Source organism: Microcaecilia unicolor, chromosome 5 (genome assembly GCF_901765095.1).
Source record: "Microcaecilia unicolor chromosome 5, aMicUni1.1, whole genome shotgun sequence".
NCBI classification, from domain to species: Eukaryota; Metazoa; Chordata; class Amphibia; order Gymnophiona; family Siphonopidae; genus Microcaecilia; species Microcaecilia unicolor.
In genome coordinates, this window is record NC_044035.1 from 209,188,464 (window position 1) to 209,204,602 (window position 16,139).

Consider the following 16,139-nt stretch of genomic DNA (forward strand, 5'->3'; position numbering starts at 1 on the left):
CGGTTTACATAGTATATACAGGTACTTATTTGTACCTGGCACAATGGAGAGTTAAGTGACTGGAGTGGGAATCAAACCCAGATCCCCAGGATCAAAGTCCACTGCACTAACCACTAGGCTATTCCTCCACTCCTGAAAGTAGGCATAGTGCTAGTAGGTATGGTTAGGGAAGACATTTGAGTGGAGTCATGATTTTTATGCATGTTTTATATCCTAACATTTAAACATACTCCTGAACAGGTATAGATGTTTGCTCCCAAGTATAGGTGTTTTTTTTTTGTTTTGTTTTTCAGGGTTTGGGCTGGTATGCAACTTTATAAAATAGGTACATTCGTGCCCCATTGACCTAGTTGCCTTCTTATGCAGAATTGGCTTCTTTTTTTAATTGCCAAGACTTGTGAGTAAAAGTATATGTATATACAGCTTGTGCATTGCACATAAGTTCACTTAAACTTAACAGAGGTTTTCTCAGGGTTGGGGGTGGGATTAGCATGTATGTTCATACTTTATAAATATGTACGTATGCATGTAAAATAAGCTGGTCAACGTGTGTGCTAAATGGCAATTGTAATTGTCTAGGTGTACTTGCCATGCAATAGTTTTCAAATAGAAACATATGTAATTTCTCTTTGAAAACTGGTATAACTTGTGTGCGTTTTTACCATAAAGGTTAGCTTGTAAAATGACTCGTGCTCTGTGTGTACATATGTAACTTTTTCTTTTCCAGAATGAGTAGATACATCCTTTTTGTAATTTCTCTAGTTAAGGATGTTGAAAGGAGGAGAACTGAACTCTCCCAAATATCTTTTGTCAGCTCTACTTAAAGCCAGGGCTCCTTCATGCACTCTTTAGGGGGTCTTTTACTAAAGATTAACTCATGTTATCTGGCACAGGACCCATTTTATTCCTATGGGCCCTGCTGCAAATGACACATTCTAGTCTTTCGTTAAAAGACCCCTTTGGTTTCTTTATCAGTGGAATCTAGCTGCCCCTGTCTCTGACAGATTTCATCTACTTTGCTCTAAATTTGAAAAGCTCCATTTAAAATTACAACTACCATACAAAAAGATTAAAGACTTACCCCCCCCCCCCCCTGTTTACTAAGCCACGTTAGCAGCTGCAGTGCGCTAATGCCAACACAGCCCATTTTCATTCACTTTGAATGGGCTGTGTCAACATTGCTGCACGGAAGCCGCTAGCACATCTTAGTAAACAAGGAGGTTAGAACAGTAAGCCAGATCTCAAAGATTAAACTTTTTCCAGATACAACTGCAAAAGTGAATTCAGTATGCCAATGCAAATTATGAATAAAGTAGAACGTGTAGAAGTAAAGGTTAGTAAACAGAATAAGCATATATTCTCTGTTTTTGATCATTATTTTTATTGATTTTCTTTTCAGGGAATGATTTAATAATTATGGAAAGTTTGGAAGAAGAAAATTTTGCTGTGTCTATGTAAGTATGGTAAGAATTACAATATCTGAATGCAGTTTTTCACAGAGATTACATGAGAACCACAACAAAGGTAGAATTAATATAAAAATAAAAAACACGTTTGTGTCACAAGGACCACAAAAAAAGGTTACAGCTTTCATTTTAGTGGAATAATTTCTGAGCAGCTGTTCTGGCATCTAGAATAGTATCTACATGCCAAGTACAGACATTTTAAAATTCAGTAAGGGCGTTTGGTTTCACAATATCAGTTTCTGCACAGAATAACTGTTAGTGTTGTCATTTCACTTGCTGATACTGATAGATCAGTGCAGATTACATGTATCAAAAGAAGTTCAGGCAAACCTGAAATATTAACAATCGTAAAACGATATGTCTCATAAATGCAAAATAAAATCTCTTTAGTACTTAAAAAACATTTATTTTAAAAAATGCACTTTTAACTGTTCCCTAAAAACTACATAATCAGGAATAACTAAGCTTAGTTGGAAGAGATTTCCAAACTGGAGCAGCTAAGTATTGTAAACTAGATGAAAACATTTGTTTAGACTGTATTCCTCGAGGACTGGAGAACTGTAAAAGTAAAGGATTTCTTGTGGAAATATTTCTAGACTGAGTAATAAACCAATTAAATCTTTCGTGTACAATGGGGTATCAGCATCAAGTATTTTAAATACAATAGTACATACATTTAAAATAAAGCCAAACTTCCACAGGAAGCCAACGCAATCTATACAACAGAGGTGTAACCTTATCAAACTTATGAGCTGAAAAAAATGACAGGCTGCAGTATTCTGAATTGTCTGAATCTTAACAAGAATTTAGAACTTACTTGTCACTTGCAGCAGATGAATCCAGGAACGAGTGGGTTAAGTCCGCCTACCAGCAGGTGGAGATAGAGATATAAACAAACTAAAGGCAGTGATGCCAGACGGCCAGCTCCTTCCTCAGTTAGTATGTCTCTGTCTCAGCAGGTGGTGGACAGCTTTTTCTCCAGCTGCTGGGCCCAAGGCCTCTGAGGGTGCTGCTCCTGGGCCAGTGGCCAGTTTGAGCCAGGGGTGGCGGACTGGTGGTGTCCCCTTTGGCAGCATATGCAGTTCCTGGGTCCTTGCTGCTCCTCAAATTCCCTCTGAACAGGCTTTTGCTGTTCCTTTCCTTCCCTGTTTGTTTCTGCCTCCTCACTTAAAAAAAAAAAAAAAAGAGAACCATAGAATTTATTTAAAAGAGAAACAGAAGCACAGGGAAGTGTATTTTTGCTGAGAGCAGGTTTGTGTTACTGCTGTCCGAGTCCTGTTTTCTGTTGCCTGCTTGTCTGAGCCTGCCTCAACGTGGAGTCGAAGAGTTTTTTTTTTTCTTTGGCTCAGCTGTCAGTTCCCGCGCTTTCCCGGTCCAGGGTAAGACCTGCTGGGTTCCCGTTTGGGACGGGTGATGGCAGCGGAGGCGGTAAAACGCTGTTCCCGATGCGGGAAACAGGGTTCGGCGGTGGGCCTTTGCAGTGCGGGGTGTGCTGATTTGGCGTGACTCAACAGACCAGTGCCCCCCCCCCCCCCGAGAGCGTGCTTTCCTGGCCAGAGCTTGGCGATTCTCGTGCCATTTTGCGATCGGTCGTGGAGCCGGCTCCGGTAGCAGTTTTGGGCAAAGCTACTTCTCCGCTGGTAGGGGAGTCGGGGGCCATCAGGAACTGTGGGTGGTGGTGCAGGTGCCATGGCTACAACCTCCTCCGTTGCGGGGGAGCGGTTTTCGCCAGAGTTTATTTTGCTACTCCATCAGGCTTTTTTGTTGAAAAGGGCCTTGCCCTCCCCCCTCACTCGGCTGCGACAGCTTCGGCCTTTGATTCTCTCAGGGGGTCTGGGGGTAACCAAGAGATTTTTGTTTTTTTTCCCAGAGGATTTCTCCTCCCTTAAAAAGCCTAGGCTTTCTTTGGGGTCTGAGGAGGGGTCCTGCATACGGTCGCCTGCAGCTTCCTCCGTGGTGGCTCTCTCGGAGCAGACGGGGGTGGAGGACGGTGTCCTCACTGACTAACTGGAGGACTCTTCTGCCATGAGGATTTTCCATAAGGAGGAGTTGTCCTCCTTTATCTCTCAGGCGCTGGAAGGCCTGAATATAGAGGACCCTGAGGTTGCGGCTTCTCAGGCGGTCAACACCAAGATGGCTAGTACCAGACGACCTTCTAAGGCCTTTCCGGTACATGAAGCTATTGAAGAGTTGATTTCAGCCCAGTGGGCGGATCCGGATGGGGGGGGGGGGCTGAAAGTAGCCAGGGCTATGACCAGGCTGCATCCAGTTTCAGTGGACCGTTTAGAGCAGTTTGCTCTACCTAGGGTGGATGCCCTCGTGATGGCGGTCACTAAGAAGACTACTCTTCCAGTATAAGGTGATGTGGCACTTAAGGATATGCAAGACAGATGGCTAGAGAGAGGCCTCTTTAAAACGTGCCTTTGAGGTGGCCGCTTTGACACTTCAAGCTTCTGTTTGTAGTTCTTATGCAGCTAGAGCTTGTCTCAGTTGGCTACATTCTGTCATGGGAACTCCTCAGATGTCGCTGATGGATATTGGGCTGGCGTACTTGGCGGATGCCTTGTATGATTTGGTCCGTGCTTCAGCCAAACTCATGGCCTTGACCTTTTCCTCTCGGTGTCTTCTGTGGTTCCGTCATTGAGCCGCAGATATGGCCTCTAAGCAACAGCTCATTAAATTGCCTTTCCGAAGGAAATTGCTTCTTGGGGAAGACCTAGAAAAGATTGTTAAAGATCTAGGGGATTCCAAATCTCAGCGTCTTCCGGAGGATAGACCCAAGTCTACTTCCAGGCAGGGAGCCTCGAGCTCACGTTTCAGAGAGACGCAACGGTATCGCCCGGGGCGGTCCAATGCAGCCTTTCAGAATCCTTGTTTTGGGCAGCGTTCTTCCTTTCGCAACGAGAAGCATCCAGTTGGACCCCCCTCTCGTCAGGGGGCTCCTCGGGCCTCCCATTGATGGGGCGCAGGTCCACTCAGGAGGAGAGCAAATCAGTGGTCGGCTTTCTCTGTTTCTTCCAGAGTGGGCCAGAATTACTTCGGACCAGTGGGTTCTCGATGTGGTGCGAGAAGGTTACAAGCTAGAATTCTTCTCTCCCGTCAGACTTTTTTCTGGAGTCCTGCTGTGTATAACAGGCCAAGAGGACAGCAGTTCTGCAGTGTTTGCGAGACCTGCTAAGGATAGGGGCTATCATGCCTGTTCCTCCTCTCGAAAGGCGCACAGGTCGGTACGCCATCTTCTTTGTGGTTCCAAAGAAGGGAGGGGCTTTTCGGCCTATTCTCGATCTCAGAAAAGTAAACCAGTTTTGCGGGTTCGTCACTTCTGCATGGAGACATTAAGGGAGTCATTGCTGCTGTTCAACCAGGCGAGTTTTTGATGGCTCTCAATTTGAGGGAAGCTTACCTGCACATTCCCATTTGGCAGCCCCATCAGAGATTTCTCAGATTTGCGGTACTGGGTCAGCACTTCCAGTTTCGGGCCCTTCCTTTCAGAATGGCCACTGCTCCACACACTTTTTCCAAGGTCATGGTGGTGGTGGCGGCGTTCATGCGGAAGGAGGGGATTCGAGTGCATCCATATCTCGACGACTTGTTGATTCCGGCGACAACAGCAGAGGCGAGTCGAGTGGTCACCGACCGAGTGATTGCGGTGTTGCAATCCTTAGGTTGGGTGGTCAATATGGACAAGAGTCTGGAGTATCTTGGAGTGCAATTCGATACGAAGCGGGGGAAGGTGTTTCTCCCCGAGGGGTGAAGGATCAAATTGCTTTCTCAGGTACGGACCTTATTGAGTCATCGCACTTCCCGAGTGTGGGACTATGTTCAGCTCCTCGGTTCCATGATGGCGACCTTGGAGGTCATTCCATGGGCAAGGGCTCACATGCGGTCTCTTCAGAATTTTCTTTTGAGCAGATGGTCGCCGACATCGCTGGATTATCAACGACGCCTTCCTTGGTCGAGCCGATCCAGGGACAGTCTCGCATGGTGGCTCCGGTCAGCCAATTTGCAGAAGGGTGTTTCTCTGGCGTCTCCCAATTGGGTGGTAGTCATGACGGATGCCAGCCTTGCGGGCTGGGAGCCCGTTGTTTTCATCAAGTAGCCCAGGGATCGAGGACCCCTCTCGAAGCGACTTGGCCAATAAATCGTCTGGAGTTGCGAGCAGTCGTGAATGCGCTGTGGAGTTTTCAGGACCTTCTGCAGGGGCAGGCGGTTTGTGTATTTTTGTACAACACCACGATGGTGGCCTACATCAATCGGCAAGGGGGCACCCTTGGCAGTGGAAGCGTCTTGTCTTCTAGTATGGGCAGAAGCGCATGTTCAGAGTCTGTCGGCAGCGCACATTGCGGGTCAAGACAATGTTCAAGCGGATTTTCTCAGCCGGACTCTTTTAGACGCAGCGGAATGTACGCTGTCGGACTTGGCTTTTCGGCTGATCTGTCAATGTTGGGGAAGACCAGTAATGGATCTCATGGCCATGGCTTGCAGTGCCAAAGTTCCTCAGTTCTTCAGCCGCAAATGGCAGCCAGGATCCGCAGGATTGAACACTCTTCTCCAGCCATGGCCGGTACAACAGCTACTGTATGTTTTTCCTCCATGGCCTCTGATAGGGAGAGTTCTTTGCCTGATAGGGCGGCATCGGGGGCCGGTCATTCTAGTGGCCTCCGACGGCCGTGGTATGCGGATCTCGTTCGAGCACTCTCAGAGCCACCATTGCGACTTCCGGTGACTCCCGATCTGCTGTATCAAGGGCCAGTTCAGATGGAAAATCCCTCCCGCTTTGGTCTTACGGCCTGGCTATTGAGAGGTGGCAGCTGAAGAAGAAGGGATTTTCAGGACCGGTCATTGCCACTCTTTTGGGGGGCACGGAAGCAGTCTACTTTAGCAACGTAAGCGTGAGTGTGAAAAGCTTTCTCTGCGTGGTGTGCTTTGCGTGCTGAATCGCCTTTTCAGGCGGACATTCCGGTTATTCTGGAGTTCCTTCAGGATGGTCTTCAAAAGGGATTGGCATACAATTCCCTTAGAGTGCAGATGGCCGCGCTAGCTTGTTTTAGGGGCAAACTAGACGGTTCCTCTTTGGCAGCTCATTCTGATGAGGTCCGTTTCCTACGCGGGGCTCTTCGGCTTTGGCCTCCTCTGCGGCAGCCGTGCCCGGCATGTCAATTGAATGTGGTACTTCGAGCCCTCCAGGCCCCACCGTTTGAGCCGTTGAATAAGGTTTCTGAGAAGGATCTAACACTTAAGACACTGTTTTTGGTGGCCATTGCTTCGGCTAGGAGGATTTCTGAAATTCAGGCTTTGTCTTCCAGAGATCCTTTTTTGCAGTTTTCTGAAGCATGGGTGTCGATCCGGACGATGCCGTCGTTTCTACCTAAAGTGGTTTCGGCTTTCCATGTCAATCAGGCGGTTTATCTTCCATCTTTTTGAAGAGAGGATTATCCGGGGGAGTTTGCTTCGCTATGTTTCCTGGACGTGCGGAGAGCCTTGTTTTGGTACTTGCAGACCTCTAATGAGTTTCGACGCTCGGATTATCTCTTTGTGCTCTTCTCGGGATCGAAAAGAGGTGAGGCGGCTTCTGAGGCTTCCATTGCTCGCTGGATTAGGGAAACCATTGGAGTGGCATATCTGCTACAAGGACGGGTGTCTCCAGTGGCCCTGAAGGCGCATTCTGCTTGGGCAGAGGCGTCGGCTTTATCTCTGGAAGAGATTTATCTGGCAGCTACTTGGGCGTCCTGTCATACTTTTGCGAAGCATTACAGACTAGACGTGTCTGCTCGGGAGGATGCAAGTTTTGGGGCGGGAGTGTTGGCGAGGGAGCGTCGGCTTCCCACCCTACTTAAGGAATGCTTTGGTACATCCCACTCGTTCCTGGATTCATCTGCTGCAAGTGGCAAGGAAGGTAAAATTACGTCTTACCTGATCATTTTCTTTCCTTTAACGCAGCAGATGAATCCAGGATCCCTCCCTAGTTCAGCCGACAGTTTTTTCATTTTCCGCTCAGTGTGGCTATTTTTTCCTTCCTGGTTCTCTTTTGCAGAGTTCAGACAGATATGGGAACACAGAAAGCATTTCGATTTCTGGATCAAGTTGCAGTTATTTTGAAGTTCTTATTTGGTTCTCTGTTTTTCATAGTGAGGATGGTTTCTGGTTGTTATTAGTTTCATATTTTTGGCCTTGGCAAATGCTTACGAATGACATGCTAACTGAGGAAGGAGCTGGCCGTCTGACATCACTGCCTTTAGTTTGTTTATCCCTATCTTCACCTGCTGGTAGGCGGGCTTAACCCACTTGTTCCTGGATTCATCTGCTGCGTTAAAGGAAAGAAAATGATCAGGTAAGACATAATTTTACCATCCCAGATATACACTATTACAATAATCCAATTGACCCAAAATGACACATTGAACAACCAATTTAAAAGAATCTTGGTCAAAATACTTCTAACTCTTCTCAGCTTTTTCATCATATAAAAATTTGTGGGGGGGGTTTTAAAGCATGAACCTGTAAAGTAGGGCTTAATTTGTTAGTTAAAATTACACAAAAAAAATCTTCAAACTAGATTCAAGTCTAAATTGGATTATCTATTTTCAGAAAACAGTACAGAGAAGGTTCCAAAGTACAAAGGCACCAGGAGCCTTCAGCAAAGGGACACGTTGCTCTCTGAACAAGATACGAAGGGACTTGACTTTCCTGACATATCGAGTACACGTTTTTCGAACCGTATGGATCGCTATCCTATTTAGTAGGAAAGAAGCTTTGATCTTTGAACACACCAGACCCCTGATACAGGTGCTGTGCGCCGAAACACGACCGGTGTCGGGTCCAGTATGGAATATTGACAGTTAATAATAAAGAAGCGTGTCCCTTTTCTGAAGGCTCCTGGTGCCTTTCTGGTATTTTGGATTGTCTATTTTCAGAATATTATAATTCCGCAAATCAGAAGGTTGACTGATCAACAAAAATTTGGTTTTATCTTTGTTCAACTTTAAAAAGTGAGAAGAAATCCACATTTCTAAAAGATGAATGCAGTCTGCAATCCTATTTGTAAAGTCAGTATCTTGAGAATAGATTGGAAGAAGTACTGTAATGTCATCGCATATACATATAATTTAAACCCATCTTGGCTCATAACATGACCTAATGAGCTACAAAACACATTAAATAAGGATGGTGACAAAGGGGAACCTTGAGGAACACCACAAATTGGATGCCAGCAGTCTGACTCAAAACATTTTACTTTCGCACTATATGGTCGGCTAGTCAAGAACCTCTTAAAACAATACAGCACATGTCATGAGATACCTAGTCATGATCGCTTAAGTCAAAGGCACAGGACAGGTCAAATTGTAGTAAGACTCCCCTTTGGCCCCTACTAAGCAACGCTGTTCTCTCTGCAATGATAGTGCTAAGAGCTGTTTCCGTGCTGTAAAATTGTCTAAACACAGATTGTGCCTTATGCAAAATATTATTTGTCCAGATATTTTTATAATTAATGTGTAACTATTTCCTCTATCATTTTGGTGAATAACAGTATTGATGCCACTGGTCAATAATTGGATACATCTGATAAATTCTCCTTATTACCTAAAAGCCACTTGCTATTTGTAGCAGTACTTTATTTAGCTGAATAAAAGTCTCTTGCATTTTGAGCTATTTTAGGACTCCCTTTTACAAAACTGTAGTAAGAATTGGCCTTAGAGTGCCCTACACGGGTCTTTCCTTAGCATGTAAGCTCTTTGAGCAGGGACTGTCTTCTATGTTTGTGCAGCGCTGCGTACGCCTTGTAGCGCTATAGAAATGCTAAATAGTAGTAGTATGCAGCAGATGAATCCAGGAACTGGTGGGTTGTGTCCATCTACCAGCAGGTGGAGATAGAGAGTACAAAGTTGAAGGCAGTGATACCAGACGGCCAGCTCCTTCCCCAAGTTCGTTCTGCTGCTCCATATGCCTATATGTTGCAGAAGTCTGTTAGGGGAACTGACAGTTTCTTTTTAGTTCAGCCTTTGGATATTTCTTTTTTTTTAAATTTCTTTATTATATTTTAACATGTTAAATACATCTCCACATATTTGCAACACTCACCATATGTGTAACATATTTATCTCTTCTTCTATAACAATATTTGCAAATAAACTCTTAACAATCCTTCCCCCCTTCCTCCCCCCCCTCCCCTTTCTTAATGTGGTGATTTACATGTTTCTTTCATCTGTTCATAAGGTTGCCAAATTTGTTGAAACCTATGTAATTGGCCTTTTCTCAATGCGGTCAGTTTCGCCATCTGATGCAGATAATCGAGTTTATGCTTTACTACTTGAATATGTGGTACCTCTATCTGCTTCCATGCCCTTGCCACTGTCATTTTGGCTGCTGCAAAAATCTGGCTAGCCATTTTATGTTGGTGTATCTTACATCTTCCCGGCCGGAAGTGCAAAAGACAGTATTCCGCCTGATTTGGATATTCTATCTTTGTGATTTGGTATACCATTGCTCGAATTTGAGTCCAAAATGCCTGTATCTTGGGACATTCCCACCATATATGCATAAATGTACCTCTATTACCACATTCCCTCCAGCAGTTCGGTGATATCTTATGGTATATTTTTTGCAGTCTATCCGGTGTATAGTACCACCAGTACCATATTTTATAACCATTCTCAGCCACTGACTGAGTGATAGAGGCCTTCAATAAATATCTAAGTCCCCTCATCCAGCATTCTCTTGTAAAGGTTTGTTGTAAGGCCCCCTCCCACCTTCTCATATAGTGATCTTGAGGGCTGGACATTTTTAATAGTGCCTTATATAATCGTGACACTCCCCCTTTGCCCCCTCCTCCCTTAATTGCCCTTTCTAACCCTGTTTCTGTAAGTTCCAGCTCTTCCCCTGCCCGCCTTTTTATATAGTTCCGCAGGCTATGATAATATGCCATATCCCTTTCTTCCAACTCATATTCCTCTTTTAATTCTTCAAAATTTTTAATTTCTCCATTGTTCCATATCTGGCCTAACATGTATAATCCCTTACGGGCCCAATTTTTATATACACTATCTGATTCTCCTAACGGAAACCCCGGAGCCCCACGTATAGCCATTTGTAAAAAATATCTCCTCTCCGGAAACACTTTTCGTCGTATCCGTAACCATGTCTCCAGTAAGAGGCCAATCCCCACCGGCACCCTTTTAGTTAGAGACATAATTTCAGTCCCCTTCCTCCAAAGTATATCTCCTATATAACGGGTACTCAACCATGAACGTTCCCAATGTAGCCATTTTTTATTATTTCTAGGAGTCCATTCCGCTAATACTCTTAGTTGGGCTGCCTGATAATATAGGTGGAAATTTGGTACTCCCATTCCCCCTTCCACGGGCAGCTGGAACATCATATTCCTATTTACCCTGGGGGGTCGCTTCCTCCAGATGTAGGCAAACATTTTCCTATTTAGTTGTTGGAAGAACTTTTGTGGGATAGGTATTGGGATGGCCATGAACAGGTATAATATCTTTGGTAAGAGTATCATTTTTATAGCATGGATTCTTCCCAGCCATGATATAGTAAGTCCTTCCCATCTGTCCACTTCCTCAAACAGTTCTTTGCTTGATATAATCCCCCTATTTCCGGTGTAATCTGTATCCCTAGATAGCGAATTGACTTATTTGCCCATGTGAACGGAAACTTATCTGTTATCTCTTGTATTTCCCTAGGTGATGCCGAGAGATTTAATATTTCTGATTTATTTATGTTAATTTTAAATCCTGAGACCCTTCCATAGTTTGTTATCACCTCCATTACCTCTTGTATTGATTGTGATGGATGGGTTAATGTCAGGAGAACGTCATCGGCAAAAAGCATTATTTTATGTTCCCTCTGCCCCCGTACTACTCCCTTTATATCTTTGTGTGTCCGTACTATCCTCGCTAGTGGTTCGATTGATATTGCGAATAATAATGGGGAAATTGCACATCCTTGCCTTGTTCCTCTGTGCAGCTCTAGTATGTTAGTATGTGTCCCATTTATCTTTAATACCGCCATCGGTTTCGTGTATAATAGGCGCAGCCATGTCATAAATCGTCCCTCTATACCTATCTGACGTATTACTGTAAATAGAACCTCCCAATCTACACGATCAAATGCCTTTTCTGCATCGACTGAGAATATTATTGTTGGTGTTTTTTCATCCTGTATTTGTTGTATGATATGTAACAGTGTCCTAGTATTATCATGTGTTTGACGACCCCTAATGAAGCCAGTCTGGTCTTCATGTATTAATCGTGGCATTACCTCCTGTAGGCGGCGTGCCATTATTTTAGTAAAAATCTTATAGTCCGTGTTCAGGAGAGATATTGGCCGGTAGGAGCCACACTGTAGCGGGTCTTTACCTGGCTTTAGGAGTATGGTCACTTCAGCCATCCTCCATGAGTATGGCAGCTCCTGTGCCTCCTCGAAGTCAGCAATAGCTTTCAGTAGTACTGGGGCTAGTATCTTTGCAAACCTTTTATAAAATCTAGAAGGGAAGCCATCCGGCCCGGGGGATTTGTTGTTTGGCAAATCTGCTATTGCTTCTTCTATCTCTTCTAATGTTATGGCCTTTGACAGCGCTTCCTGCTCCCTTCCCGTGACTCTAATCATCTCCAGGTCCCGCACGTATTGTTCCATGTCCTCCCTTGATGTATCTTGTTCTGCTTGATATAGCTGATTATAGAAATCCCAAAATACCCCTGCCATTTCCTCTGTTTGTGTTATTAGCTCCCCTGAGGGGCTGTGTATGCCCTGTATATAATTGCGCTGTGCCTGCTTTTTAAGCTTATTAGCCAGTAATCTGCTTGTTTTATTTCCAAATTCATAGTACTCCTGCTGTACTTGTTCTAACTGTCCGGCTATATCCGCCAGTTGTATTTCATTAAGTTGAGCTTTAAGTTGGCGTATTTCTTCTGTTTTTTTACTATCTGTTGGGTCTTTCTTATGCATGTTCTCTAGTTTCGTTATTTGTTTCCGTAAATTGGTTTCTGCCTCCGCTTTTTTCTTATTGATATATGCTTGCTTCGCTATACATTGGCCCCTAATAACTACTTTCAGGCCCTCCCATAAACTTGTCGGTTTAACCTCTTCAGTATCATTGAACTGTATGTATTCTCTAATATTGTTTTCTATTTCTAGGACACTCTGTGGGTCCATCAAAAGTGTTTCATTTAGGCGCCATCTTCTCTTCTTTGTCTTCCCTCCCTCTCCCATCACCTCCAATAGCACCATCGAGTGATCAGACCAGCTACATTGTTCTATCTCCACTAATTTGATATCATTTCTCATCCCTCTGCCTCCTAGCCAGTAATCAATTCGTGAATAGGTATTATGTTTGGGAGAGAAATAGGAGTAATCTCTCTCTGTCCCGTGTCTCTCTCTCCATATGTCTACTAGGTCCCATCGGGCCATCCACCTTATGAGGGCTTTCCTATCTGTTTTTGCATATTCTACCCTCCCTCCTGAGTTGTCCAATTTAGGATCTATCGTGAGATTAAGATCACCTCCCACCAACAATTCTCCTTGTATATTTTCCTGTATCACCTTTTCCACTGTATCTAAAAATTCTCTCTGCCCCACGTTAGGGGCATACATGCACACTAGAGTATAATGCTTATTATATAGTGACACTGTCATCAATATATATCGTCCCATTTTATCTTTCACTGTAGTATGTACTTGCCATGGGAGGGATCCCGACAAAGCTATCAGGACTCCCTGCGTTTTTTTATTCGCCCTATTGGAAGCACATTGGACAGTGGGATATCTCTTATGTTTCATCAGGTGTTCATGATTTCTTCTCAGATGGGTCTCCTGGAGAAACACAACATCCGACTTTTGTCGGGTCAATTCTCTAAAGACCTGTCTACGCTTCTGCGATGTATTGAGGAGGCCTCTTACATTTAGTGTTATACATTTAAACATTTTACAACTTGTAATAATAAACCTTCAACATATTTATCACCATACTGTAACATCATAACATCCTGTCTCCCTTTTTTCCCTCCCCCCCACTCTTGTAATATACCCCTAAGGTTTATCTTCCCCCCGTTCCCCCCTCTGAACTTCCCACCCCCCCCCCCCCCCATCTTCCTTTCCCAAATCCAGAGCACCCGTTTCATCTCAAAATAAAAACGGTGCTTTGTAGAGAGGAAGTGATCCCCTTTGCCCATCTCTGATTAGAAATTACCATTTTAGATTCCCCCTTTCCAATCCTTATGTATTTCTAACATTTCCCTTTGCTCTTTCCCCTTATCTACTTGCCTCCCTCCTCCCGTTTGATCTTCCAGAATCCCCATTTCCCCTTATATGCTATACTCCCCCAAACAGAGCCTTATCTCTAACCATATCAACCACTGAATATGTCCGTCCTTGACATTACCCTTGGCATTTGTGTTCAAGTGAGGCGTCCAGCTGATTGCTGGCGTTGCAGGCGTTTTCGGCCTACTCGCTGCCACTTCGGATAATTTCTCATGTTCGTCTGAGAGCGCCTCGTTTCCACCTCCGTGGATGCTGTTGCTGGAATATCTTCGGGCAGCAGCTCCCGTGCTTCTGCTAGCGTTTTTATCTGATGTTGTCTCCCATCTTTATAGAATACCAGGGCAAATGGGTGCCTCCATCTGTACTGAAGCCCCATCTCTCTTAATCTCCTGGTGACTGGTTTCAGGTCTGCTCTTCTCCTCAGTGTTGCCGCCGCCAGGTCCTGATATATCTCGATTTTGTATGTGTCCCATTTAAAATCTTGCTTTTGGCGTGCTGCTTGGAGAACTCGCTCCTTGAGCTTATAATCCCGGAAGCAGGCGATCAAATCTTTGGGAAGGTTGTTTCTTGTGGCCCCAAGGGCTCTATGAGCTCTGTCCAATAGCACTTGCTCGGGCTCCAGGGGCTGTTCGGAAGTTGCCACCAATGCACATACTATCTGTTGTACCACCTTTTCCGTTTCTTGGTAAGTGGGTGACTCCGGTAACCCCCGAAATCGGAGGTTGTTCCGCCGGCTGCGATTCTCCAAATCTTCAATCTTGTCAGCTAGTGCTTCTTGCCCCAGGTCTATATCTTGCACTCTCCGGTCCAGGGTCCCCATGTTCTCCCCCTGTTCCTCCAGTCTAGTCTCTGTTTCCTCCACTCTGTGCCCAAGTTCTTTGATTTCACTTCTGAGATCTGCCCCCATCTTAGCTAAGTCAGCTCGCATAGCTTTTAAATCAGTGCGAATTTCATTCAGCAAAGTTCTTAGTTCTGGGAGGGATTCCTCCTCTTGATTCATTTGTTCTGGCGTCGGGAACATATCTTCGGTAGAGGGATTGCGTTTTCGGTCCCCGCTTGCTGCAATTTCCTCTCCACTGGCCGCCATATTGTTCTGCCTCGTGGCTCCCGCATATGCGAATTGGGAGAGGCTTGGCGTCGTAGCGCTGGGCTCCATCACTTCTGTTTTCTCCCCTGTTGCTATTTTATTTTTGTTTTCCACTCGTGCTGATGGGTCTGCTCTCCCGTGCTCTTTTCGCCTGCTTAACGCGGAGCCGATGAATATTTCTCCCTCCGTCGCTCCTCCACCTCTCCGCAGCGCCCGGGGCAAAACTTCTCAGTTCGCTACTGGCAGTGGATCGGCGCCGATTTCCTTTTACCTGCACTGTCAGAGGCTTTGCACTCGTGCTGATGGGTCTGTTCTCCCGCGCTCTGTTCGCCTGCTTAACACGGAGCCGATGGATATCTCACCCTCTGTCGCTCCTCCACCTCTCCGTAGCGCCCGGGGCAAAACTCCGCCGTTCGCTACTGGCAGTGGATCGGTGCCAACTTCCTTTTACCTGCACTGTCAGAGGCTTTGCCCCCTCCGATAGATGTTTTTTAATTTTTGATTATGGTAGGGAATCTTTCTATTTTTGCTATGGGCAGGCAGGAGCTCAGCATTTATGCTGCCATTGCTCCCGTGACGTCACTTCCCTCCCAGCCTTTGGATATTTCTGTCTTGTTCCCTATCTCAGTCTCCACTGATGGACCCTGTCCCAAAGAGGGGATGTTGACTCTCCAGCTCAGCAGTACATTCCATTGCTGTCCTGTCTTCCTCTATTCGGAGGAAGTCTTTTCAGGGCAGTCCCTTTCTGCACAGAGGCAGCAAGAATCGCCTGAGCTAGCAAGCCATGTTTGCCTAAGTGGGTGCATTGATGGCAGCAGTCTCCAGTAGGCCTCACTGTCTGTGGTGAGTTAAGATTTTCTCATAGTTCCTCCGTTGGCTAAGGCTGTTCTTGGTTTGGGAAACAGTGAACAGCATCAGAGCAGGGCTCCTTGTGTGTTGGCCCTCTGAAAGGGCCTATTTCGTATTTTTATTTACAGACTTTTTAGTCCCCTCAGTTTTTTCTCTGAGGGCAGTTGCTTTAACACCCTGAAAGTTTCCCTCACTTCCTTTGTGGAACTCTTTATATTAGCAGTATAGGTATTGCCTATGGCAGTGATGGCGAACCTTTTAGAGACCGAGTGCCCAAACAGCAACCCAAAACCGAATTATTTATCGCAAAGTGCCGGTACTCATTATGGGCGGGGTCACCACATATGACTCCACCCCTATGATAGCCACACCCCTTACACCAGCCATAGCGCATATAAACAGACATCATTGAAAATATTATACTAGTGTAGGAGAAAAAAATAACATGACTTTCTTCCATTATAAAT

General features: G+C 45.2%; 1 protein-coding gene across 1 annotated transcript in view; it reads left to right on the forward strand.

Annotated features, from left to right (window-relative positions):
* Positions 1-16,139, forward strand: part of ARL2BP (ADP ribosylation factor like GTPase 2 binding protein) — a 332,657-nt gene that overhangs the window by 1,884 nt on the left and 314,634 nt on the right. The window contains exon 2 of the mRNA XM_030203732.1: positions 1,400-1,454. Coding sequence (XP_030059592.1) covers positions 1,417-1,454 — 38 coding nt within the window. The 5' untranslated portion in view covers positions 1,400-1,416. The remainder of the gene's footprint in view (positions 1-1,399; positions 1,455-16,139) is intronic.